The sequence below is a fragment of the Polyergus mexicanus genome, unplaced genomic scaffold, assembly GCF_030449975.1.
Source record: "Polyergus mexicanus isolate NDT 795.1 unplaced genomic scaffold, iyPolMexi1.0 SCAF_10, whole genome shotgun sequence".
Classification (NCBI taxonomy): domain Eukaryota; kingdom Metazoa; phylum Arthropoda; class Insecta; order Hymenoptera; family Formicidae; genus Polyergus; species Polyergus mexicanus.
Genome location: NW_027223330.1, coordinates 7,383,080 through 7,409,576, shown reverse-complemented (window position 1 = coordinate 7,409,576; position 26,497 = coordinate 7,383,080). Strand labels below are relative to the sequence as shown.

The following is a 26,497-nucleotide window of genomic DNA, read 5'->3' as shown; positions in this document are numbered from 1 at the left end:
AATATAGGTATTGGATAGGATAATATATGATAAACCAATTATAGGCATTATATAGGGTAATGTGTGAAAACCTCTTTTTGAGTCATATGGGAGGATGGGACCCGAGCGGAATCGAACCTGGAATCTTTCGATTACCAGCCTGCGACTCTACGCTCGGCGCCACGCATCGCCCCCAATATCAGCAGCAATAACTCAACCATAGACCTAGAAAATACATAGACGGTGCATTAGTTGACGATATGGATAATAGGGGGAGGGCTCTTAAAATTCGAACGAAATAAATTTCAGGGACAAACTTCAGATATTACTTTACAGATAATTTAAAAAATGGATGAATGCAAGTTTATTATCAAATATATAGATCGTATATATTGTTAAGTCAATCATTAATATATATATATGCGTACAAGCAATAATTATGATGAATAGTTCGCTAATTATGAATCTTAATAGAGTTTACAAGAGATGTGGAGAAAAAATATTATATCGACCGTTGCATTTTTTAATCGGCACTCGCGTATCACGATGTACGTGATACGTAAATACAATTCTATTGCATCCTTCGAGAGCATCACGTTCCGCTCGCAACACTCGCGAGCATCATCCCATCTTTGCTTAATTTTTAATTAACAAGGACAAAATAATCCCACGACGCGAGCATTGCGAGTATAAAAGTGGAACGAGTTCTTCAAGATGAGGATCGCGCTAGCTTAAGTATCGACCCTCTCTCTCCGGCTCGTTAAGTGCCTTCACCCTCGGCTTTCTAAATTTAGTCGACTCATTCGATGCCATTCTTTTTACTCACCCCCGAACGAGTCCACCGTCGACCTAATCGCGTTAATTTCGTACCCGCTGATTCCTTTGACACGGCTCGTACACGGGAGGATCCCGCCGTACCGTTGCTTCTGATTCTCGCGCCATACCGATTAACGAATAACTCAAGCATAGATGTATAAAATGTATAGACGGCGCATCAACTGTCAATATCGACATGTCGAGTGGGAGAGGAGGAGGGAAGATCTAAAGCTTAGATGTAAGCGCGACGCGAGTCGAAATGTGAGATACTTCAGTTCACATGTACACACGCTTGCGCTTTGTGTGGGTAGCGTGTACTATTTTTAGCAATTAATATACAGGGTGTCCGACAAGTAAGTGATCAAACGAAAGGTGGAGGTAGATTGGGTCAAAGTGAGTCGAAAAGTCCTGAACCATTTTTTTTTTATAATACTTAATAAAGGAGTTATTATTGAGTAAATTCTGACCAATCAGCGTCAACCTTTAGCCGGGCGCACGTCGGTGAACCGCGCGCCTGGTAGTTGCGGTAGCGACACTTCACGGCGCGCGGCTCACTGACGTATGCCCGGCTGAAGATCGGCGCTGATTGGTCAGATTTTACTCAATAATAACTCCTTTATTAAGCATTATAGAAAAAAATGGTTCAGGACTTTTCGACTCAGTTTGACCCAATCTACCTCCATCTTTCGTTTGGTCACTTACTTGTTGGACACCCTGTATATTGTATGTAAAATGCAAATAAAAAATATCACAATAATTGTTCGCCACATTTCGATGGTCAAAAGAAATAGGCTACATTTTGCGGTTTTCTTATATTGTTTTTTTTTTTTACTACATATATATATATATATATTATCAAAATGACATATAATATCGAGTTGCCAACTATCATGATACATATATCATCTCTCCATGTCATATTAATATCAGTTGTCAACATTGAACATTGATGATGCAGCGCATTTTTGCTTTATATATAAAGACGTTTTTATTATGTGTATCGATATATTATTCTTATATATCTGTAGATTTAAATAATTTTGTTTCGTGAATAAAAAATATTCTACTTGGCTTAATCGATCGAAGTATTTATAGCAATAATATAACGAAATCTTTTTTGATGTAAACTGAGAGTCAATTAGGGTTAAATTAAGATCGATTTACCATTTCGAAACGTTCTACTGATTTAAATGACGTCATTAAAACGTTGCAGATATTTCTTTCCATTTTATGCCTGAAAGACAAAATGTATATATATATATATCATAATCGTCAGTTATTATTACCTATCGATAGTTAGCAAGAGATTTAAATATCCCAGATTTTTTGTAAGATTACAGGAAAAATTTGTATTACTCAAATTTCCGAATACTGAACCAATACTCCTTGATATGTTAAAATTACCATTTAAAAGGATCCAGATTAATAAGATACGTGAAAAAATTAGATTATAATTTTTTTTTAAATAGAAAAGGATCAATATATAAAAATTTTTATCTTTATGGACCCTTTGTCACGTTCCTTTCACTGTGCCAATGGAACCGGCCAATCGGGTGCTCCCACATTTTTTACAAGACCACGTAGCACGTACACGCAACTCGACTCGCATCCGGCAGCGGTACCGCGTCCCGCCGACTCCCGATTCTGACAGACTGTTACAAAGGATCAGTGGTCGAGAGATCTTTACTCGCATAGTTTGACGTATCATGAAACTGCTGCTGTTTCTGGGCCTAGTGGTCGCAGCTTCCTGCGCCAACAACGGACCGAAAGTCACCGATAAGGTATAGTATCTTGCAAGTGCAATCTTCGAAACAGGAGCGAATTATATATCATGAAAAGAACAAGAATGATGCTCGTGAATACGTGGCATTTCATATTTTGTCCCTTTATCAGACGCGAGATATTTCTGTTGCACAGACGAAAAAGTCCATGCGTCACTCGGAACAATGCCTTTTCTCTTGAGTCGCGTATTCATCAAAAAGCTTCGACAGATATATCGATTAACATTGATAAATATTTAAATTAAATTTATAGGTATGGTTTGACATAAAGATCGGCGATGCCGATGTGGGCAGAATTGAAATCGGTCTCTTTGGTAAAACCGTTCCAAAGACCGTCAAGAATTTCGTGGAACTCGCCAAGAAACCACAGGGTGAGGGATACAAAGGCAGCTTATTCCACAGAGTAATAAAAGATTTCATGATCCAAGGAGGAGACTTCACAAGGGGAGATGGAACTGGAGGTTTAGCAAAAGCTTCCCTATTTTTACTTATTATTTAGTTTAACACTTTTATTGATTCTGTTTTATTTATCAGGTCGCAGTATCTATGGAGACCGCTTCGCAGATGAGAACTTCAAACTGAAACACTACGGCGCTGGATGGTTATCCATGGCTAATGCTGGCAAAGATACCAATGGATCTCAATTCTTCATCACGGTTAAGCAAACACCATGGCTTGATGGTAGACATGTTGTTTTTGGCAAAATTATCAAAGGAATGGTACGTAAAAACATCTAATAAGATACGTTTATGCATTATGATAACTTGTGGGAATATTCACTTATTCATGCAATGATCCTTGTATCACAGGATATAGTGCGTAAAATTGAGCAAACAAGCACAGATATGAAAGATAGACCACAGAAGGATGTTATCATCACTGATAGCGGCGCGGAGACTATAGCAGAGCCGTTTAGCGTATCTAGAGATGATGCTACTGATTAAATTCCAATGTTTACCAATAGGTCTCACTATTATTTATGGTTAATCTTATTTCAAAACGATCTCTTTGAATTATGGCTATGATATCTTCAATTATCAATTTTTTTTAAAGAATGAACAGTGGCATTGTACAATCTTGATCTCTTCTTTGCTCTGATATTCAACTGTTCAATAGCAATCAATTGATTTATCAATAGAGGATGTCATATCATCAGTAATCATAAAAAACAATGCAGCATTTTATAGGATTATAAAGCATTAAAGCAGCGATGGGTACATGTAAGTTTTCATAGGAATGATTGCTTCCATTCCAATTGTTACAGCTTGTATGCTTACATTGTAAAACAAATTTTATACGTATATAAGATTTTCTACATTCACGAATAAATATAAGTTGTATAAAGTACATGTATTATATTTTTTTATTTTCCTACATAAATTTAATTCACCAAATAGAGATAAATTTATTTAGAGAACAGTCGTAGGACCAATGTATTTTATTGGTTGGCATCTATACAAAATTTTTTGCTTGACAATTGGCAATTCTGAGAATTCACTACTTATCTTTCAAGCGTACCTTTTGTCTACTCTATATCAAAAAATTAATAAAACATGTTGTCGAAGAGACAAATATATACTGTTTTTATGTATAAATGGATTAAAAAACAAAATGACAATACTTCACAGCGATTTCTTTCATCTAAAATTCAAAAAGAAGCAAAAGTACAGTAAGCAATTAGGTTATGAATATAATTACATATGAAAATGTAAATAATTCTTATTGCTGTCCCCCCCCCCCCAAAATATATATATCACATTTAGTCTGTTTGAAAAATATACAATAATGTTTTGATATACACAAATATTAAATTAAGTCTTTAATTTTGTTACCTAATTTCTAATCATTTTAGGAAGAAATGGAAATCCATCGTGGGCTTAGAAGTTCATGCTCAGATTGCAACAGAGTCAAAGTTATTTTCTAGTGCATCCACTGATTTTGCCTGTCCCACCAATTGCTGTGTCTCATTCTTTGATTGCGCCACACCAGGAACATTACCTGTAAGTTATTGATAATTAATAAAATTGCTTAAATTGTTGCGATAAATATTAATTATTGTTGCAGATACAAATGTGTTGCAGGTATTGAACAGAAAATGCGTGGAATCGGCGGTACTGACGAGCATAGCATTATCATGTCGATTGAACGAGACTTCTCTGTTTGAGAGAAAACACTATTTCTATGCAGATTTACCTGTGAATAGCATAAGATTTAGTTCTCTTTATATATCTTATATTGGCATATTTATTAGTCATTTCAATTATTTATTTAGGCAGGATTTCAAATCACTCAACAAGAACAGCCCATTGCTGTCGATGGTGAAATCAAGTTTCATGTGTTCACTCCAGGAATACACAAATCACCATATCTGAAGTCTTCTAAAATTAAGCAAATTCAATTAGAACAAGACAGTGGTAAAAGTTTGCACGACGAAAATGTAGCAAGGTATCAATTAAGCTAATTACTTATATATATGTTTTTAACTTTAGAAAATGATAAAAATTGTATAAGTATTCTAAAAAAAAATTTGATTTCATATTTTTGTAGAAGCTTGATTGATCTTAATCGTGCTGGAATACCTTTGATGGAATTTGTGTTCGAGCCAGATTTGGTTGATGGTGAAGAAGCTGCCGCACTTGTGAAGGAGCTTGTACTTACGTTACAGATACTGGATGTCTGTAATGGCAAAATGGAAGGTCATTTACAGAAATTATTTGGCTTTTGAATAAATGCTTGTAGGTTCAGTATATTATATTTTATTATTTTTGTAAATTGTAGAGGGAGCACTTCGCGTCGACGCTAACGTTTCTGTAAATAACCGAAACGACGAGATGGGCGTTCGGACGGAAATAAAAAACATTGGAAGTGTACGTGCTGTAGCTGCTGCTATTAAGTATGAAATAAATAGACAAATTTCTATTCTTGAAGACGGCAATGAAATATTTAACGAGACACGCGCGTGGGATACGGTAAACAAGATGACTATCCCTATGCGTGAAAAAGAAGATAAAGAAGTAATATATCATTTTGTTTTTAATGCCGTTATTCTCAAAAGATTGTTCTATCTGCGAATTTATTGTAAAGAACATTTTCAGGATTACCGATTTATGCCTGAAACAAACTTGCCACCTTTACGTATACATGTCAGAGAAGATTTACCAAATGAAAATAATTTAATTGATGCTGTAATATTGAAAAGACAGTTGCCTGAATTGCCGGAACAGATACGTCAAAGATTAAAGAACATTTTTAAAATATCTCCTGAAATAATTGTATCTCTAATGGTAGGTTTGAGTGCGCTATAATCAAATAAATATGTATAAGAGATGTTTTTAATATTTCATATTCTTTTAGAGTAACTTTGCATTGTTACAATTATTTGATGGAATAATAAGAAAAGATAACAATCGTGAACCAGTATTGGTTTCAAAGTTCCTCGTCATGGATCTGTTGAGTTTTCTTTATAAAAATAAACTAACAGTTGAATTTTGGTAAGAGGCTCCTCGTTTTTAAATTAGATTTCTAAATTGCATAAAATGCTCATCTAACAAATTTTTAGCATACCACATGAAGACTTTATTGGTCACTTGATTGATTTATTACAAAACAAAATAATTAATTTAATAATAGCGAGAAAGATTCTGCATGAAATAATATCTGATCCAGAGAAATCTCCAAAAGAGGTAAAGTTTCCTCCATATTTCTTTCATATAAAAAATGTGCAGTGTGTATTTAATGCGCGAGTCTTGCATGTTAAATTTGTATATAATTATTTTTATTTATTATATATAGATTGTTGAAGAACGTAATTGGTTCTTGATATCAGATGAGAAACAACTGGAAGAGTTATGTTTAGAAATTATCGAGAGTAATCCGAAAATTGTATTAGGATATAAAAATGGTAAGAAAAAATTATTTAATGCACTATTGGGAGAAATGGCAAAGATCACGGAGCAATGTGCAGATATGGCTATTGTTACAAAAATTATGGAAAAATTATTAAAGTAGTAGTAAATGAAGATTACATAAGAGAACCGGATTTACGGAATCAATTCCTATAAAGAAATATATTGTAAGTGAAACGGTATATTTGAGAGTAAATAAAGTTATAATAAAAATAAAATATGTAAAAAATTTTGTTAGTTACTTACCTTTTAATAAATATGTATGATACAGCTGCTTAATCGTATATATAAATATTTAAAAACATTACAATATACATATATATTGTACATATAGGAATTTTATTTTATTGTGATGCGACTTAAACTAATAAAATAAGACTAAGATCCGTGTGTTGTGTAAGTTATGTATTAAATATTTACACAAGTATTATTTTCTAATAAACTTCATTACGAAATAACTACATTGAGTCATTCTTTTTTTACAATTGTTTACAATAATATCATTAAAAAAACATGCCAACTGTCAGTTTACACATTCCATATATAATCCAATATTTATAAATTCGTTTTTATCCAGAGCTTATATTGAACAATCATTTTATTAATATGCTATAAGAAAATAATAGGTAACAGCATTTCATACATTAGACAAATAGTTAAAAATAATAACACAGATTCTACCACATCAACAGTTCGAACTCAAGTTTTTTTTTACAGCCACAGCTTTAACATATAGTAATTTTAGCACTTTAAGGAGATTAAAAAATCTCGATGTGTCTTACGTATATTTTACATATATCTGTGATATTATATAAGAAAATGTATTAATATTACAGAGTATAATTAAAAACATTTATTCTCCCGTACATGCATCAAATTTCTGCTTATACTGCAAAAATGGCAATGATGGAAGGATTTGTAAATTGCAGTCTTCAGAGAAAGGCCACTTGAGTAGCAAAAGATCATGTTCTTGTGACTTCATCCTTTTTTACCGGCTGTATAATTTAATCAAGCGAAACAGATATATCATTTATTGCTTTTCAGTAATACAAATGGATTCATTTTACTGTATTTATTTGTCTGCAGTCAGAGTATTTCAGAGACTTGCTCCGTGAGTAAAAATTCTCTCTTTCAGGTATTAAAATACCACATCACCGTTGTCTATTATATATTTACACAAAAATATCCTTATAAAGAGAATCAACATTAATAACGTGATTTGTTAAAAAAAAGAAAGCTGTAAAAGATCAACAGTTTTTCTTCTTCCTAGTAAGTCAAATATAAAATAAATCTGAATTTTTTTTAAAGCATCGAATTAATTTTAGTGGATTGTAAAATTTATCTTTCTATATATAAGACATTAAAAAATAATTCCGCAAAGTAAAATTAAGTTTTTTACAAAATCAAATAGTCATAGTCTAAGAATAGAAGTAACATCTTCTTCGCCCTTGGCACAGCCATGCGATTAATAATTTGATCTCATCATCGGAATAAGTTAAATTACTAGCACGAGGATAAATTCATCGATAGCGTGATGTGCGTTGGTAAGAATACTAGCGATAATAATGCTGCTATAATTAAAGCAATTCATTTCGATATACAAATCGTAACATACAACAATTTAAAATTTCATTGCGGTGTGTAGTTGAGACTACAAGATTTATTTGGATAATTTGCTGATTACTCTGATCAAGGCACCATTTTCATCTTTTAGCCTCTGATTTTCGCATTTTAGTTGGTCCATCACCTAGAAAGAAAAATGTCACACTAATTCTTATGTGCTAATCGAAAATGCAACAAAGGAGTTACATTATACAGAGGAATACAAAGAGAAACGATGCCGTTATAGACGGAGTAATATGCTCACAAAAAAAACAAGAGGAAGATAAACGGAAAAAGAGAGAGGCACTCACAAGTATTACTGCAACCAAAAGTCATATTCGGGTTTATATTCGGATATATTGTATACTAGCAGAAATTAATAAAAATGTGTTCAGATAAAGGAATGAAAAAGATGATCGAGTGAATCGAACAAGTAGCGTTTCATCAATTCATGATGTTCGTATTACATATAACAGCAGCATTATAGACTTTATTTCTTTTGATTATCATTGCATTTGTACACAAGTATTCTCTTTATAATTATATATTTATAGATTATTTCACTATTGTTAATTACTAATTAAATTACTAAATTCTCTTCATAATTATTTATAGACTAGAGTTGTGGAGATCTGACACACTTAAACTTAAAAATAATATATAAATCTTCATACGTATATCTTACGCAATAAAGTTTATATCTGTGTGTTTGGAACACAATATTAATCTCCTTGGACTCGTATGCAATCTACATGAGGCTTAATTACCAGATTAAATTTAACAGTGTTTAAAAGATGTGTAGGCTTAATCAATAATTTGATTTCAGGAGCATTTTATAAAAATATTAAAAGAGCGATATTAAATCATGTGTTACCAACTATAATCATTTGCCACATACTTCCTTGTCGAGCATTTTTAGAACATTACAAAATAATATCATTGATTATGAAAGCTTTCTAATGCATACCATAGAATTAGAAAAATGATAAGTATGTAACATTATGTACATTAAAGTAAGATTAATACCAATCTCATATATGGGTTGACCATTTTGCAAAGTAGATCTATGTCAATAAGTAAGGTGCAATGAAAATGCAACAATTTTACATTTAACATGCTTTCTGAGAAAGACAGAAAGAGAGATAGAGAGAAGGGTGGAGATTTAAGTTAATAAGAGTGTAGTAGTGTGTTGAATTTAACATATCGAACATATTTCGGGAACTGTCACACAATTACAATTAAGATGAATGAACGAAATGAAAAGAATAATTAGCTGCAAAGTCATGATTTTGTTTTTCATGTGTAACACGTGCCAAAGATGATTATCGATGCTTGGTGATGGCGCATTCAGTTTACAAATGTTATATTGCATGTTGAATGATGGTTTTATTGATGAAGGAAAAGTTTCTCCTAAAGTTATAAAATTACGGAATCTATATTCATTCCTATGCATCTTAATATATGACAGACTGCGTTCTCCTATTTCTTGTTAAAAAAAACTTATGCAATGATTTTTTTAGTAAATATATCATTAAGTAATTCGCGTTTATATAACATGCATCACACAAACAGTCGCGAATAATTTATCATAATTGTCACGGTTGAAATTTTACAGCGATCTTAAATAATCGTATACACATATATAATGTTATACATATAATTTTTTTCACGTTAAAAATCGCGTTGATATTGCAAAGATAAAAGTGCTATTAGTATCGCACTAGTAAGAGGAGAGATGCGCGATCATATAATATTCATGATATTCGGGACGAAATGTATGTATTAAATAGGCTTGAAGTCTCTCTCTCTTACAAAAGTACAAGCTGCTAGTGTCGTTTAATAAAAAATTGATTAACGATCGCTTTCGGAATGCACTTTATAAAGCTGAATTGTACAATAAGTAAATGAGTAGTATCTTTTCTGTTTTAATACTGGCGGTCGAGTAATTAATCATTCGATTAATTAATTAATTAATTAATTAATTAATGCTATACATGAGACACGATATCTATCGTTAACGCAGATGCTGTCATTGTGTTCTTTACCTATTTAGTATTGGTGAGTTTGGATACGACACGGGTAAGTGCCCGATTTTCGGCTTTCAATCTCTCATTTTCAGCTTTGAGTTTTTGTAATTGCTGTAAACAGTTAAACGATTAGCCTAAAACCCTACCACTGTTTTTTTTTTTTGCTAGTCCCAAAACATACAACTGATTCGCGTTTCGTTAAAACAGATAAGTAAAACCGCGTGCAATTTCCCGCTAGAGTATACTAGAAATTCTGCGAAGCGGAACACAGGGGAAGAGATATAAACGGGCGAATAGAAATTAATATTTTCCGATTGAAAAATCAATCAGTAGACTAATCTGAGTAGAGAATAAGAAAGAGAGAAAAGCGCCGTAAAAAATGATAGGTAAGGAAAAGCGTACAAAATAGATGCACCGAAGCAATCGGATCGCTTTTTTACAAAAAGGATCATCACTGTTCTTTTGTCACTACTAATCGTAGCAACACAACAAAAAGAGATGACGGGTGTATAACTAACTAAAAAAAAAAACCAAAATTTAAAATTGTGAGTATACAGATATACACTGATATGTATATTCGTACACAGAGACAAAATCACAGAAAATTGTGGTCCAGTCTCGTCATTACTTAATTCAATGTATGAAAGCGTCTTTGTTCCATTTGCTATCACATAAATAACATTTGTTGAAATTGAAGAAAGTAATACGTGAAATCTAAGCTTACCTTTAATTCTTCTTCCATTTCCGAAAGTTTTCTTTCCATTGCTCGCCTTTCTCTCTTTTCTGCCTCAGAGAGAATTACTTTGTTTTGGTTGCTTTGCGCTTTCTCCAATAAACTTCTAACTTCCTTCAATTGTTCATCGGAACGTTTCAACTTGTCCTTTAACCTTTCGTTCTCGGCGAGAGATTCTTCGTACAATTTTTTATAGTCTAATTCGCCATTTTCGGAATTATTGGATTTTAATCTGATTGGTGTTGATGACGCTTCTGATGACAATGAAGATATTGAGCCTAATCTATTAGCTCTCACAGAGCGATCGTTTCCGCTCTAAAACAGATATAATAATAAAGTTCATTTTTGTTAAATGCATTACTGTTTAAATTCCTTTAAGAAAAATTTTGATTATAGATTCTGTATTAGCACTATGGAGATTACAAATATTTATAAGGGTGTTTCAAAACCACCGGATATTTTTAATAGATTCTCCAGAAGTTTGATTGCATCATTTTTTTTTTTTTTAAGTTATATATATGTATGTTTGTATGAATTAAGAAAAATCGCTTACAGCGTATCCCTCGGAACTAGCTAGACTAGTTAGACTGGAACTCCTGGATCTGATATTTAAACTCGGTTTTATTTTAGATCTGGTAAAACTCTCTGTTTTTTGCATGTGTGGGCGAACGTTTAAGTTTAAATAATTGTAACTGGGAGATGGACTTAAATTCAAGGAATTGACGACTGTGTGAGAGGGTACAGTCACACCACCGTATCCCGTTTTCGTTCCACCGTATGTAGTGAAAAGATTTTGATAATTTGAACTATTCGTCGATTTCACATACGGACTTGTACGGAATAGATCGCTATTCTTTGCGCTTTTGTTCAAGAAACTCGACCCGGAATATAGATTAGGATTTTTCGTACCCAATAAACTCGAATTGTATGTTAAATTATTCTGATTCAACGAAAGCAATCCACCGATTCGTGACCTGTTTCCAAAAATTGATTTCCCATTTGTTGACGCTTGAGCTCTCAAACCCGCAGCTGTTGTTGGCTTAGTCTGTGCTCCCTTTCTGTACGAAGACATGGTTTGCGTCACGTGCAAAGCTATTACGAGCCGTTACAGCATCGGCAGCTTTTTTTACGAAATTCGTCACTCAATTTCTACGCGTTATTCATACATTAATGGTTGCGAAAACTTTTATCACAGTCTATACGGTATCTTAATAGCAAAAGCTATATAATTTCTAGAGCAAAGCGCGTACATCCAGTACTGCAGAGAGCAGATGATAGACTGACGGAGACTGGGCAAGAAAACCCAAGACATCTTTCTCAGGCACACAGTCTGTTTCAAAGCATTACTACTATGCGCTATTTTTGGAATGCACACGAAGACGCACACAGATATTAAGGTTTCAAGAATAAATACAGTTTGTATCACAGATTAAACGCATTTTAACACATGTATGACTCATAATAAAAAATATAATATAAGCAAATTTTTAAGCGCATTAAATTATATTGTACGATTATATCTGATTTTATATTAAGAATAAGTTCAAGAGAATCGAAAAACAAGAGAATATAAGTGATTATAAATTTCGTAACATTAGCCTCTCATATGTAAGATTTATATAGATGGGTTGATGATCTGTCTGTCATGGATAGAAGATTGAAAAAAACATTTAGCGATCATGAGCAGCAAACGATACGTATACGATTCTAAATGTCAAAGTGTCGAATTGTATTCCGAACACATTGATAGAATACTTTTAGACACGGTCAGGTCATGTTCACGATCATCTCTTTTTATTTCAATTACCGATCATCTCCTCGGACAAGATTTTGCCATTGTTACTTGTTAAAGTCAACTCAATAATTTTATATTAAAAAAAGGGCAGAAATATTTATTTCAAGATTAAACAAAATTATGTGTTGACATGCGTCTTAATCTCACGATTATTGTGTATATCATATATATATATATACACATATATATAAAAAGATATATATATATATATATATATATATATCTTTTTATATATTTTCATATAGAATATTAAACGCGATAATAGAATTAAAGATTATTGAATTAATTTTTTCGAGAATGTATGAAATAGAAGTTATTGTTCCAAGAAGCTAAAAATAATATCAAGCTCCGATAGCCTACTAAATCCGTTTATACCCGGTGAACGAAAAAGTTACGCTGGATCTTTGTGTAAGAGCGAGCTCTCTTTTCCAGAATTACAAAAATAAAGAGCGTCTGTTCTTTCCTCGTTATCTGTGTTACAATTGTCCAACCTGTTCAACAATCGAAGTTTCAGAAACTTATCGAGGCCAAAATAAGATGATGCCTCATCATTCGTACACTTTCCTCCCTCTCTTTCCTACGAGCCTTGTGTTTCTCTCTGCGCGTTATCCAATTTTGGCTTCTTGGCACATGTCTAGTAAATCCGTAACAACAGATTCATAAATCGAAATTCGGACAGATACTTTGACGTCGGAAAATTTGCTAAATAAAAAGTCGAAGAGGGCCGATAAAATAGGGGAATGATATATTTTAGATGATCAGCACTATCCGTCCATCATGCAGCAGCCAGCGTTTATTATTTACGCGTATGTAATTTATCTTTATTATTTTTAATTGAATTATTTCAATTTCAAGCAGTGTTTCATATATTTCTAATGATAATGATCTATTAAAGTTAAAGTTGACACATTATATAACAAAAATTGCGAGATTCTGAATTAGAAGAAGATGGATTTACTTACTTCATTGTGATTGATCTTGGAATCATCACAGTCACCACCAGCAGTTACATCTTGTTTCTCTGGATCGATTTCCTATAAAAAATAAAATGCCATCTTAGATGTATTTTTAAATACATTTATTTAATTTCTATAGAATAATTTTTATTATATACATATGACTAGCTTTAATTTTTTGTCTTTTTAAAATCTATGCTATTTTTTCTCTCTCAAAATATACAATTCTTTTTTATTTTCTCGTGTGATATTAATTAGAACATTTTTAAAGAGAGATCAATATAACTTTTTAGATAACTTTATTATAAAATTGTTACTAACATCCATATCCACGTGGACCACGCCCGTCGATCTTCTCTTAGGCCTACGTCTCCTTTGTATAACCGCTTGTGTAGCTTGTGCGTTTCTACTATCATTTTCCTTATCTTGTTCTATAACATAACATAATTCCAACTTTTTATATAAATAATCGCAAATGCTGCACAAATCAACTTTGTATTTTTATTAATTTTTTCATAAAAAACATGTGACGAGTTTTATATTGTTTAATTAATTATTCTACAGATTTTTACCTTTATCATCAGGTTGCTTTAACGATCTTCTAAGGGGTAAAGTAATTGTGGTTTCTGTACTACTAGTAGCAATAGTTTCCACTGGCGCTGATGATGGTCTAGGTATACCAGTTCCACCAGACGGTCTTCTCATGTAGGCCGTTGTGTTGTCATTAGATTTATTATTAGCGTCTTCTAACTGAAACTATATCACAAATTACAATGTTATTACAGATCTTGATTTACGATGACATTTGATGCTTTGCTTCCACTATCGCGATTGAATTTCATCATACTTTGTATCTTGTAACGCATTGCGGCGTAGCATCGATTGTAGCACGGATAATCGCGCGAATAAACATAGATAAATAATAATTTCGTAAAAATACCGCACAGACCTTGCTTCCATTGTCTACCCTTAATCTCCAAGATGGTCGTCTTTCAGGCAAATTAGATTCTTCTACTTTATTTGCGGTAGTCACGGTAGCAGTAGTTGAGGTTGCGGTTGTTATTGTAGCTGTGATCGAAGCTGTATTGCTGACGGTAGTTGTAGGCTGTATTATTTAAAAAAAAAAAAAAAAAAAAAAAAATGAATAAATGTATTGACTTCGTAATGCATCGTCTCGACTTTATATAATCGTCGTATCGTATTATAATTGTATATAAGAATATAATAAAAAATAAAATATTAGATGTACTTTCAATTTTAAACAACACAGGTACTTCATGGAAGCCATCTAACAGTACATTAGATCGTCGTACGTCTTCGTTTATTATACACAATTAGTAACACAGTTCAACGATAAATAACTTTTATTTCAAACATAAGAAAAAGAATAATCGTTTTGCTAGTAGTTTCTTTTATACTAAATACAATTCCAATCTCCAAATTGCGATATGATATAGCAATTTAAAAGCCGGAATCATAATCACTATCAACATTTTTTTTTTTTTTTTTTTTTTTTTTGTAATTAATATGCTGCACTATGTTTTAATATTCACTCTCTATCATTGTTCTTATATAGAGATAAAGGAGGGCGTCTCTCTTAACACTATTATACACTGCTTGAGAAGAATTCTTCCAGACGATTCAGTTCACGTGCAATTAGTCATTCTCTAATCAATAGATAAGACAATTCTCATATATGATAAAAACATCGATACGATCTTTACCTGCGTGGATGGCGTTATTGCTGGTGATTCGTTGTTCTGTTGCTTCTTCTTGACTAATTGTTCCGCGCTCTTGATCTCGTCCAACGTCACACCTTGAGTTGATCTTCTAGTCTCTCTCACTCTCTTTGCGTGGGCTTTCCTTTGCGTTTCGCTTTCCTCATCACGTACTGGCGGAACGAAGGATCTGTACATATATATGCAATAATATATAAGATGAAAAAATATCTGCGAGCTTACAAGTTGCAACAAAAGATGTACAATATATTGTCAGGTTGTGTTCTGTGCAATGTAAAAACAAACTTTTAGTAAGCATTATGTCCAATGCAATTGTAAAAGCCATATTAAAAATTTCACAGAAACCAGCAAAAATATATATACATATATCCCTGTAAAATATAATTAATATATCTTCTTTGTATGTCCCAGATGTATCTTTGGTGTCATGACTACATAAGAATTCATTTTTTTCCCCTGTAGTAGAGTATATTAATTTTTCAATTAAAAAATTAAAAGAGTAAAGATATATTATGCTTAATGTCACACACACACATACACACGCGCGCGCACGCGCACGCTCAAAATAAGAAAAATTGCTCCAATAAATAATTTTCACAGAATATCAATGGATCTTTGTGTCATAGTGGATTTATGCGAGTATCATAGTGCATCTACAAATTTATATATTTAGCAATACAAAAATCGAATAAAGTGTATTTATATGTAATAGTATGTCAATTTGTCAATTATAATCGTGTAACATTTCGGTAATTGGTGAATTCAGATGTATGGTTGCTTGTGAATGAGACAACTATTGTAAAATTCAAATATAGAACGATTAATATGCAAATAAAAGAAATAATCACACTGCAAAAGCAAAATTTCATGCTACTGCCAGCAAATTAATATAAATTACACGTAAACATCTGAAGATATATACAATATATATATATATATATATATGCAAAGTCATATTTCAGGTGAATCTTCCGAGGAGAGTGAGTACCCACTTGAAGAAATTCTTGAAGATATTTCCTGGACTTAGCTTGCTCCCGCCTGGTGTAGTGGGAGTTCCAGGAGCAGTTGTTACTGCATTATTTGTATTTGATACAACTGTAGATGCAGCTTCCATTGGTTGAACACTATTCAGCCACATTCATATTATATAATGCACAATACAAAATGTAAAAATATAGATGTCAATTATGTGCATGTAATAATGTATTCTGATATTGTAAATTAGTGTTTAGGACTCGTATCCGCTTTGGAAATACCCGAAATTTATTAACATATTAAAATTATGTAGCAAAAAATATACATATATACTTGAAATTTTTATAACTTTAAGACATATCAAGCACTATGAAGCATATAGTATTATGGAATCTTTTACTTTGTATGTAAAAAATTGAAAATATGAAAATATTATGGAATAAATAATCCATTATATTAATCAAATACTTCGCGATGAGTAGAAAGAAAATTAAAAATTTTACAACCAAGTATTTTACACAGTTCATAAAATACTGCAATCCATTTGCAATCTCTTGTAAAGTAAATTAAGAAATATAAAATAAATTTAAAATATACACTTAGAAATTTAAAGAATATATTTATATATATCTAGTATAAAAATTTATTTACCTGCGAATTTGATTAACTGGAATTGGACTTGTTGTTGTGGTGGCAGTGGTAGTTGTTGTGATGGATGACAATAGACTCGAGGCCAATGTTTTGGATGCGGATATTGGTGAAAGTGTATTGCTTCCTTGTGGCAGTCTTGACAATTCCAAATTTAATTTCACGTCTTTTTTTCTAAAGTGTAAGAATAAAATAAATAATTAAAAAGAAATAATATGTAATGATAAACTATTAAACACATAATATAATAATACATAATAATATGTAATAATATATTAATGATAGCATATATTTTAATGATAAACATATTATATAATATCAGCAAATATATTAAAATAAAATTCACAAAAGCACACACTAAAAATAAGAATATCTTCTTATTTATTCATTTTTGCATGATTAAAAATGAAATAGTTTTTATATCCCACACAAAAGTTTTGGATCCTTTGATAAATATATATTTTAAGATTTATTTCTCAAAAAGATGCAAGTATATAAAATTTCCAATTTCTGTTTTTTTTATGTGAGTTATTTTGTCATATTTACTTTAATCCTGATAGGTTTATAAGTGTAATATTAAAAAAAATTACTTCTATAAAATTTATATATACATGTAAGTTCTTATAAATAAATTGTTCAAAATAGAGTTAAGACTTTCATTCGATCAATACTATTGTTTTAAATTAAAGCATTTTAAAGTTTTAAGCTCTAAGATAATAAATAGCAAGCTACACAAAGCCCATTCCACATTTACAATGTATAAAACAAATATTAAAACCATATCTTTTAAAGACTTACACACTTTTAAATAATAAAATGATATAATATAACAATAATATGCATTGCAACGTTTTATATATTATACAGGATAATTGTATGAACAATTTGAAATATAGAATTAACACGATTACAATTTATATTGTGAAATTAAAAGCTGTACACATTGATTAGAAGCATGCGGCATATACCTGTGTGTTTCGCGTAGAGATGCAGAACGAGTCGTAGCATTGGTATGAGTAGTAGCAGTTGCATTGCAGCGATGAAGGGTAGGACACGAGAACGCCTTGATGCGAGCACGTAATGCCAAATACTGCTCATAAAACCTGCATCACATGCATTACCGTGCCATGCATATCTCTACACTAATTATCATGATAGTATAGGGACATACATTACAAAGAGACACTAAGATTCGCAATTAAGATGCAGCCACATAGAATTTGCATATAATGCAATATCTTAGTTGGAACATAGCACAGCTGTTAATAGCATTAAATATCTGCTGATTATTAACAAACATAAAAAATAAGAAAAGGGAAACACTCGATATTTCTACAAATATAAAGCTGCAGATTTGTGTAATATTAAATAATAATAATAATAATAATGACGCGCTAAGCAAAGGTCTTAATTACACTCACTTTTCATCTGTTTCAAAACTATGTGTTCTTCTTAACACCACATCGGGCTCTCCACTAACTTTATTTGGTACCTTACGATTGTTATCCTTATCTTCGAGTTCTGAAAAATGATTACACATACATGATTAGTAGAGAAGCTTAATTTAAAAATTGAGAAATGTAATTGAAATATATGAGCTTACTTGTAGATACAGAATTAGTAGTTTCAGTACTTTGCATTTTATTTCGAAAGGAACCTGAACGTCTCCAAGATGGTACTACACCTTCCTCATTATTATCAGTCTGTTGTTTTGGTGGCAATATTGGAGCCTTAGAAGAGAGAACAAAGTAAAAAATTATTCAATAAAACATAGAATTAACGATTCATTAAAGCAATTAATACTATACCTGATTAGGAACTTTATTAGTTTCAACCGAAGATATTGGACTATGGAGTGTAGTTTCATCTTTGTTTACTCTATTTTTCTTCTCTGTAAAACAATTGATTAAAATTATTACACTATTAATTTTAGAGAAAAGAAATATTTGAAGTCTCTGACTCTCTGTGAAACAATAACCAAAATCCAGTATTTTGTTTAATATATACCAATATAAAAATCTGAATACATGCAATATATAATAGTAAGCAATATAATTCATATAAAGTGTTTTATATAAAGAAAAAAGAAAACGGTCTTACAGATCAAACTTACCGTCATCTGTAAGACATGTCACATGGTTAGACTTATCAGACTGATTGGAGAAAGTGGAAGAGTGTGATTCTGAGCTAGTCTCAGAGTCACCTTCACCATCACTCTCTTCCATGTGTGTTTCACGTGTTGCTTCTGTACATGCAGCAAATGTTATAAGAAATACAGATTACAGTTAACAGTATATAAAGATTAGATTCGCAAAATTAGATAATAGGAGATATATAGAAATTTGTGTGAAAATAGCTCGCAAAACATGATTATTCTTTTTCCTTTTTCTCACATAAAAGATAAATATGGAAGTTGCAGAGTAGATAGTTATTAAAGTAACCACCTTTTTTTAAAAAACGTGCGGATTAGATCGTATGTCGCAAGATATAATAATACAAACAGGAACTTACCAACATCGCTGTTTGTACTAGTGCTGGAATCTTCTTTATCAGATTGAATCTCCAATTCAACCTTCTTAACTTTATTTGGTGTCTCTTCTTCAAAGATCTCCGCAGATTCTTGTGCCATTATTGAACTATCAGCACTTGTTGAAACGCTGTAATAATAGGTAAATTAAAATAAAAGACTAATGTCTCACATTCTATTATTTACGATTATTTTGTTGCACACCGTTTCTTTGGTATAGACAATTGCTTATTATTTGTTTGTGAATTTTCCTTTATTATGAGTGCTTGTTGCTCTCTTAAATTTTCAAGAGCTTTAAGGATGTCTGCATCAGCAACATCAAAAGCAGTTTGGCCCTAAAAGCAAGATACTAATAAGAAAAATATCTTATAATAACATTGTGTATGTGTTATAAACAGTTTAAACCAGTTTGGATTTAAATTGGATTGGCCTAGATCAGAACCAGTCTAGAGTCAATTTAAACTAATCTGGATTTAATCTGTACCATACGATTATTATAAATATTTGTTTTCTTACGACGTAATTTTTCATATCCATATCACAGTCATTCTCAACAAGAAGTTTGCAAGCGTCCAATTGACCCCAATGTGCCGCACCATGCAAAGGCGTCCACCCATCAAAGTCCTGTGCATCAACATTGCATCGAGCTTGTAGTAATATGCTGCACAGAAGTATTAAAAAAGCTCAATAAAAAAAAAAAAAACTCAATTCCATATATACGAATCTATTCTTATACATATAAAAAAGAATTGTAGAATTTTTTAAATAATTTTAATGTTTTGTTGCATTGCACATTATGCTTTCAATATAAGAAGTACATAGTTTTTTGCCATTCTTTAAGTAATATATATCACATTAAATAATATTTCAATTAGATATAGCATCTTACTGCATGACTTTGATGTAGCCTTTGGCAGCAGCAACATGAAGTGCAGTAGCTCCTGATCTAGGATGTACAGAATCCTTGCCTGGCGTACCTGCCCGCCAAGCTTTCGCGTCGTTCAGCATTGATTGTTCTTCTTCACTCCTAGCTTGATCACAATCAATACCTGCAAAATTATGTTTATTATATAATTCATATTCATATTCCATTTTTTTTAATCTAGTAAATATATTTTAAAAATATATTTAAGCTCAATTTTTGTCGTATACATACTGTATAAATTCAACTATACAATGTTATAAGAAAAAAACGCTTTTAATATCAATACCTTGCAAGATATCTGATATCAAATATTTCTATTTGAATAATTAAATTTTTGAATATGCAAAATATGAATAAACCATATATGTATAAGCAGATATTTCCTAAGAAACTATTTCGGTATTCTGCATTGTATGTGAAATTATATCAACATTACGAAAAGAGGTCAATGAAAGAGAGAATCTTTGCCAATATGCGATTTGCTGTGTCTGACCGCGCGAATCTTTAGCCGAGTACTGACAATAAGTTTCAGATAAGTATTTAGTATTTTAGTATTTTATTTAATCCTATACACATATGCGTGATATAGAGTTTTTGTCTAAAAATAAATACAATATATTATAAATATATAGAGAGAAAAAGTAATAGAGAAAAACAAAAAGAGCTATTAATTAATCTTTTGCCATTTATATAACTAGATCGCTCGCTTAAATTACTGTAGTACGGATATTTCGGTACTACGATTTCCAACTGTGATTTTCCTCGGAAATCTATAATTAAAAGTTTTACGCACTAGGCCTCATAGACATCCTGCAAATATACATATATAAATACAAACCTGCTTTATTTATATGCTGTTGGAGCATGTCTTCCATCTCGTCGCTTTCTGCAATGTCCAGCGCCAGTTCACCATCGTTGTTAACTGCTGCCAGATTACATCCTTGTTCTATTAAGTATCTGTAAAAAAAAAAAAAAAAAAAAAGTCATTCTCATTTTATTACAATTTAACTTTATTACAATAAATATGATAAACGTGATTATAATCTTAAATACTCTTCTATAAATAAAAAATATATAGAAAAATATCTTTTTTTATAAAAATTTTTGTGTAAAAGTCTTTTAACTTACTTGGCAATAGATATGAATCCACAAGATGCCGTAGCGTGTAAGGGTGTCCATCCTTCATTATCTCCACGATTAATATCCGCTCCTTGCTCCACCAAAAATTCCACCATATCCAGATCATCATCGATGCAGGCCTAATTATACATAATGGTTACAATAATATAATACGAATAGGAATATGATATATGCTGATTATATATTGATATGCATGAGTTTATACGAGTCAAACGAAAAAGATGAAAAGCGTGCACGATTGGCAAGATGTATTTCGAGATTCCGGCATCGGGACTGCCGATTTTGCTCGATCTGGTCGTGATCCAAGATTTGAATCGACGTTATGTTACAAATACAATGTTAGATTTTCGATTATTACTTTCTTAATCGCAAACATTACACAATTGCATGGCAATATATAATGGAACATTTAGCCATAAGAGATATGACAAATTTAGATCATAAAATTCATAAAAAGATATTATAGAATATTAAATTTATCGGTATAGTTCTAAGTTTACAGAATGAAATAAAATACTTATTATAAAAATACACTTAATTATCTTTGTCACCGCTTAACAATTAAATGATCTTATTATATTAGATTAAATGTGTGTGCATATAGTAAAATATATTTTCGTGAATCATTCTTCGCATCAATGTGTGCAAATTCTTGCAGTTTCAATATATTACGAAAGCGAAAAAAAAGTAGATACATATTACAACACATTGCTAGACACAGAGGATTTAAACTGAACACAGATGCTGCAGCCTGCGACTTCTAACAGAGAGCTATAAATAGCATTTGATGCCTGATGTATTTTCACATTCTATTTTCGCAAATCCATGAAATACCTTAACTTCCTCCTTACTTAAATAACGGCCATAAATATCGTTTCACATTATGGAAAATGTTGTTCCATTGAATAAGACTCGAATGACTTGCAATCACTATTATTATCATATAATATATATAATTATATATTTTTAATGCCATTTATCAATTCATATATATAATTAATAATTATAACAATTTCAGAATAAAGTTTGAAAAGCTGAGAAAATAAATTTTTCAATATAATATATCTTCATATTTATATCATTATATTAAACATCATTATATTGTTTTCAATTTCGTTGAAATTGTTATAATTGTTAATTAATTGAATTGGCAAATAGGTATTAAAAATATATTACTTAGAAGAAATATAAAACAAATTTTTAAATTTAAAAGATTTAATTCTACAAAGTATATCAAATATATCTTGTAATCTTTTGTGTCATTCTGTTCTGTAATTTTACGCAATCGTCTTAAAAATTATATTATTATTTTAATACAAAAATATAATATTCTCCCAAAATTTTTTTATCGATATAATTATTTTTTCTCGACTTATGATTATTCTTTCCGCATGAGAAATTCTGTTTCGGCCTTCTCGTTAATATATCCATATTAATTACCTAGATACTGTAATAACCGTTACGGCATGTATGTACAAGCTGTCCCGGATTGCCCAGTTGTGCCAGCTTTTAGAAACACCCAGAAATAGGCTGCTCATAAAAGCTTACTACTCGCGAAAAAAATCGTTGCCAGTGTGGTAAGGAAATAGCTCTATACAGTGAATTGTCAGAGAGTTCCATTAGAATTACAAATTATATAAAATTATTTTTTTTTTTATGAAAGAGTTAAGCGTAAAATTGATAGATAGAGGCTTTATTACCGATACAGAAATCCTTAAAACTCAATTTATCAAAATTTTTTCATAATTCTTAATATTAATTATCTATATTATATATATAATTGTATAGATACTGTAATAATAAAATAATTAGGATTTATTTTCTTTAAAATATTTAAAGCCAAATGCTGATATATAATTGAAAATTTTTATTAAATAAATTATTAAATAAATGTAATATTAGAATTATAAATTATTAATAGTGTTTTAACCAAATATTACATATACAATCTGTACAACATGCATTCAATTTTCAGAGTAATATCAAAATATGTTGGGCTTAGTAATTGTTTTACTCCAACATTTTAAATATAAGTTGAAAACTATTTGCACACAGCACACATATATGATAAAAATTTTCAATCGTTGGCATGCTTCATAGAAGGAAAAACAAATTATGGTTTATGAAATAACTACCTCATAAACAATCATAAAAATAATAGAATAGAATAAAAACAATAATAAAAATCACACATAAAAAATATAAACAATAAAATTTCTTAAGTCATATAAAATTAAGTTTTTAACTTAAAAAATTACTTAAGAACTGCAGGGGTATCTTGTCGGATAATTTGAAAATGCAAAAAAAAAAAAAAAAATTTCTAAAGAATTTACATGACATATCTGTTTGAATGTAATTAAGTAGACTTTTAGAGGAAATGAGGAGATGTTTCTATGTAAGATGAAGCTTAACGAATTTTTCTCAGATATATAGTTACGTTTAAGATTTCATTATCTTAATTTGATTTCACTATAATTTAATAATTTTTACATTAAAAATAAAATAACATGAATTTTAAAATCTTACAGAATTTAGTATCACGAAATTTTAATTTAGTATAAATTAATATACATATATAAATGATTTAAATTATATATAATGTAATAAATAAATCATATCATTTTAGAAGAAAATTTGAATTTTTGTCGAGATAAACAAAATGAATGAAAATTCATATTCAATAATATTGCATATCGAAATTAAATACGAACTCAATTAACGAAATATTAATTACACAGATAAAGTATTAGAAAATAATCGATGAAAGAGAAACAGGAAAGCAAAATATTTTCAGATTCATTGATACTCTGATTGCATGGATACTTTTGAATCAACGTAACTCAATGTATCGAAAATCTTGCAATGAAGTTAGCATGTTTTCGTTATACGAGATACATTATTGCCACAAGTTGCCTTCTCACTAATATACGGAAACAGTAATTAATAGTTGAGACACCGTATAACGATGATTATACATCTTGTAGCCTAAAAGAAATACTTGTGCATCAAATCGAACCGAGAGAACTACGTTTTACGTATTCCTTTTTGTCAAATCCTTCTCGTTGACAATCTCGTGGGTATATGTCAGTATATACGTGACGGATCTCCGCGAACAATACTCCAATTAGACAGCTGGAGCTCGTTGTAGCCATCTTGCAAAGTTACGTTCTCGTGAGAGACAGGAAGAAAGGGAACACATGCGAAGGGAACGGGACGCGCGTTCGAGGAAACTGTCAAAAGCGACGGGATGCCGGAGATTACCCGTGCACCTCGCGGCGCCCTCGCGGTCCTCCATCCTTACCTGGTGCAGCGCGGTGAGACCGTCAACATTCCCAGTGTTGATGTCCGCCCCTTTCTGCAATAGACGCACGACCTCCTCCTTGTCGCTGGCCGCGCACGCCGCCAGGAACACGCAATCGGCGGAGAACTTGATCTTGCGCGCGACTTGGCGCGGCTGCGCGGGCTCGCGATTCGTCTCGGACTGTTCCCAGCGCTTGAGCTGTTCGGCTCGCTTGAACAGGGCCGAGCTCGAACGTGTCTCGAGAGACATTGCCCCGACGTCGAGGACGGCGACGGCGACGGCGGCGGACGGCGGAGGGTAAAAAGCACGACGCGCTCGTCAGAGCGCTCGACCGCGCTCCTCCTCTTAAAGGCAGAGCGGCAGCAACAGTAGGCAGCTCTCCTATAATCACTTCTCTTGTCGCGCGCGCCACGGGCTTCTCTCCTCTTCTTCTTCTTCTTCTTCTTCTTCTTCTTCTTCTTCTTCTTCTTCTTCTTCTTCTTCCTCCTCTTCCTCTTCTTCTTGCTTGGCACACGCGCGCGGCCGCGCACACATGCAAACGGACGCACCACACGATACGCACACGGTCACTCACTCATTTAGTTCGCTCTCTCATTCGCTCGTCCGTCTTTCCTCTCTCTCTCCCTCTCTCTCTCTCTCTGTCTTTCTTTCGTTCCTTCTAGTTATCTTATCTATTTTTCTCTTCTTTGCTCTTCACCGCTCTCCTCTTCGTATCTCGCACCTCGCCACCCTTTTTCGTGTACGCGACGACGACGGCGGCGACGACTCCACTATGTAACACGCACACACTCGCGTTCACTGCGTGCGATTCGGTACGTGAAACAGGCGTTTCCCGTCAGCTCGCTCCATATATATAAGAGATCAGCGCGGCCGTATTCCCGCGTCCGAATCTTATTGTCGAGTCTCGGAGTCTTGACGAGTTACCGGAGGGAGCGGTCGTACGTACGATAGGGTCGCCTTCAGTCGAACACCTCCTCTGCCAGGCACTCATTTAACGAAACGGCTAGACTCGCGTACTCTTTGCTATTCCTGGCCGCTCCTCTCTCGCGCCGAATGAGTTTCGAGCTCGAAACTCGACTCGCATCGTTGCCAACCCGATCGATCTTGTCCCTAAAAGACAGGGGCTTTTTCTTTCTTTACTAAATCCTCTTCACGATTCGTGGACATTGATTCATATAAATATATATATACTGGGTGGCACATTTTAATCCATCCAGTCGAATATCTCAAAAACCAAGCCCGGAAGAGAAAAATGTTTTAGACAAAAGTTGTTTGGTTTCGAGGGGGCCATAAGATGGTACCATTGGTTTGACCTTGGAAAATCATTTGAAGGTCATGTGAAGGTCAACTTTAAAATCCTAAATGGAAACCCCCATTTTTTATTTACTTAGTATTCTTGTAGTTGACATCGAGAGCTTTCCAAAACACTATAATAAAGTATTTTTTCATTAAGTACTTTTTGAGTTATTTTATATTTTAATCTGACATATTTTGATATAAAAAATAAAATATTTCGTAAAATATTCAGTTTTCGATAATTTTACCGTAATACTTCTATGTACAGAATAATAAGACAAATTAATTAGTGCCAAAAAAAAAAAAAAAAAATAATTGTTTAAAAAAATACATTGTAAATAATTTTCTTAAA

At 32.1% G+C, this 26,497-nt stretch overlaps 3 protein-coding genes across 10 annotated transcripts; 2 read left to right on the top strand and 1 right to left on the bottom strand.

Annotated features, from left to right (window-relative positions):
* Positions 1–2,313: 2,313 nt before the first annotated feature.
* Ppib (peptidylprolyl isomerase B (cyclophilin B)) lies at positions 2,314–3,902 on the top strand. Its single transcript, XM_070302575.1, has 4 exons — positions 2,314–2,576; positions 2,830–3,037; positions 3,111–3,295; positions 3,386–3,902. Exons 1-4 carry the CDS (start codon positions 2,502–2,504, stop codon positions 3,518–3,520), a joined length of 603 nt encoding a protein of 200 aa, XP_070158676.1. The 5' UTR covers positions 2,314–2,501; the 3' UTR covers positions 3,521–3,902.
* Positions 3,903–4,076: 174 nt separating this feature from the next.
* Gatb (glutamyl-tRNA(Gln) amidotransferase subunit B, mitochondrial) lies at positions 4,077–6,756 on the top strand. Of its 2 annotated transcripts, none has more exons than XM_070302630.1 (10): positions 4,077–4,245; positions 4,429–4,576; positions 4,658–4,771; positions 4,849–5,021; positions 5,124–5,272; positions 5,355–5,590; positions 5,672–5,860; positions 5,931–6,067; positions 6,136–6,259; positions 6,369–6,756. In XM_070302630.1, the coding sequence occupies exons 1-10, from the start codon at positions 4,130–4,132 to the stop codon at positions 6,582–6,584; spliced, it is 1,602 nt and encodes a 533-aa protein (XP_070158731.1). In that variant the 5' UTR covers positions 4,077–4,129; the 3' UTR covers positions 6,585–6,756. The 2 variants fall into 2 exon arrangements, with proteins under 2 accessions (XP_070158731.1, XP_070158732.1); XM_070302631.1 differs by having other exon boundaries at positions 4,094–4,240.
* A 179-nt stretch (positions 6,757–6,935) lies between these two features.
* Mbs (Myosin binding subunit) lies at positions 6,936–25,883 on the bottom strand. 7 transcript variants are annotated; one of them, XM_070302393.1, is made up of 22 exons: positions 24,850–25,880; positions 21,537–21,667; positions 21,247–21,365; positions 20,373–20,532; positions 20,000–20,144; positions 19,688–19,818; positions 19,468–19,613; positions 19,070–19,201; positions 18,765–18,847; positions 18,560–18,686; positions 18,378–18,477; positions 17,925–18,059; positions 16,960–17,130; positions 16,326–16,457; positions 15,319–15,502; positions 14,544–14,699; positions 14,167–14,350; positions 13,916–14,025; positions 13,601–13,672; positions 10,835–11,158; positions 10,129–10,221; positions 8,140–8,228 (listed from the first exon to the last, which is right to left on the bottom strand). In XM_070302393.1, the coding sequence occupies exons 1-21, from the start codon at positions 25,096–25,098 to the stop codon at positions 10,129–10,131; spliced, it is 3,084 nt and encodes a 1,027-aa protein (XP_070158494.1). In that variant the 5' UTR covers positions 25,099–25,880; the 3' UTR covers positions 8,140–8,228. The 7 variants fall into 7 exon arrangements, with proteins under 7 accessions (XP_070158495.1, XP_070158494.1, XP_070158499.1 ...); XM_070302394.1 differs by lacking the exon at positions 10,129–10,221 and having other exon boundaries at positions 6,936–8,228; XM_070302398.1 differs by lacking the exon at positions 14,544–14,699 and having other exon boundaries at positions 24,850–25,882.
* Positions 25,884–26,497: the final 614 nt, after the last annotated feature.

Bases quoted from the DNA above. Each gene is read 5' to 3' on its own strand.
- Gatb (XM_070302630.1), top strand. From the start codon at position 4,130: ATGTTGTCGAAGAGACAAATATATACTGTTTTTATGTATAAATGGATT. The intron at 4,577-4,657 runs GTAAGTTATTGA...AATGTGTTGCAG, and splicing joins CCACACCAGGAACATTACCT to GTATTGAACAGAAAATGCGT. The intron at 5,591-5,671 runs GTAATATATCAT...GAACATTTTCAG, and splicing joins GTGAAAAAGAAGATAAAGAA to GATTACCGATTTATGCCTGA.
- Mbs (XM_070302393.1), bottom strand. From the start codon at position 25,098: ATGTCTCTCGAGACACGTTCGAGCTCGGCCCTGTTCAAGCGAGCCGAA. The intron at 21,366-21,536 runs GTAAGTTAAAAG...TTTTTTTTACAG, and splicing joins GGATTCATATCTATTGCCAA to ATACTTAATAGAACAAGGAT. The intron at 17,131-17,924 runs GTATATGCCGCA...CTTACACTTTAG, and splicing joins TCTCTACGCGAAACACACAG to AAAAAAAGACGTGAAATTAA.
- Ppib (XM_070302575.1), top strand. From the start codon at position 2,502: ATGAAACTGCTGCTGTTTCTGGGCCTAGTGGTCGCAGCTTCCTGCGCC. The intron at 2,577-2,829 runs GTATAGTATCTT...TTAAATTTATAG, and splicing joins GACCGAAAGTCACCGATAAG to GTATGGTTTGACATAAAGAT. The intron at 3,038-3,110 runs GTTTAGCAAAAG...TTTATTTATCAG, and splicing joins AAGGGGAGATGGAACTGGAG to GTCGCAGTATCTATGGAGAC.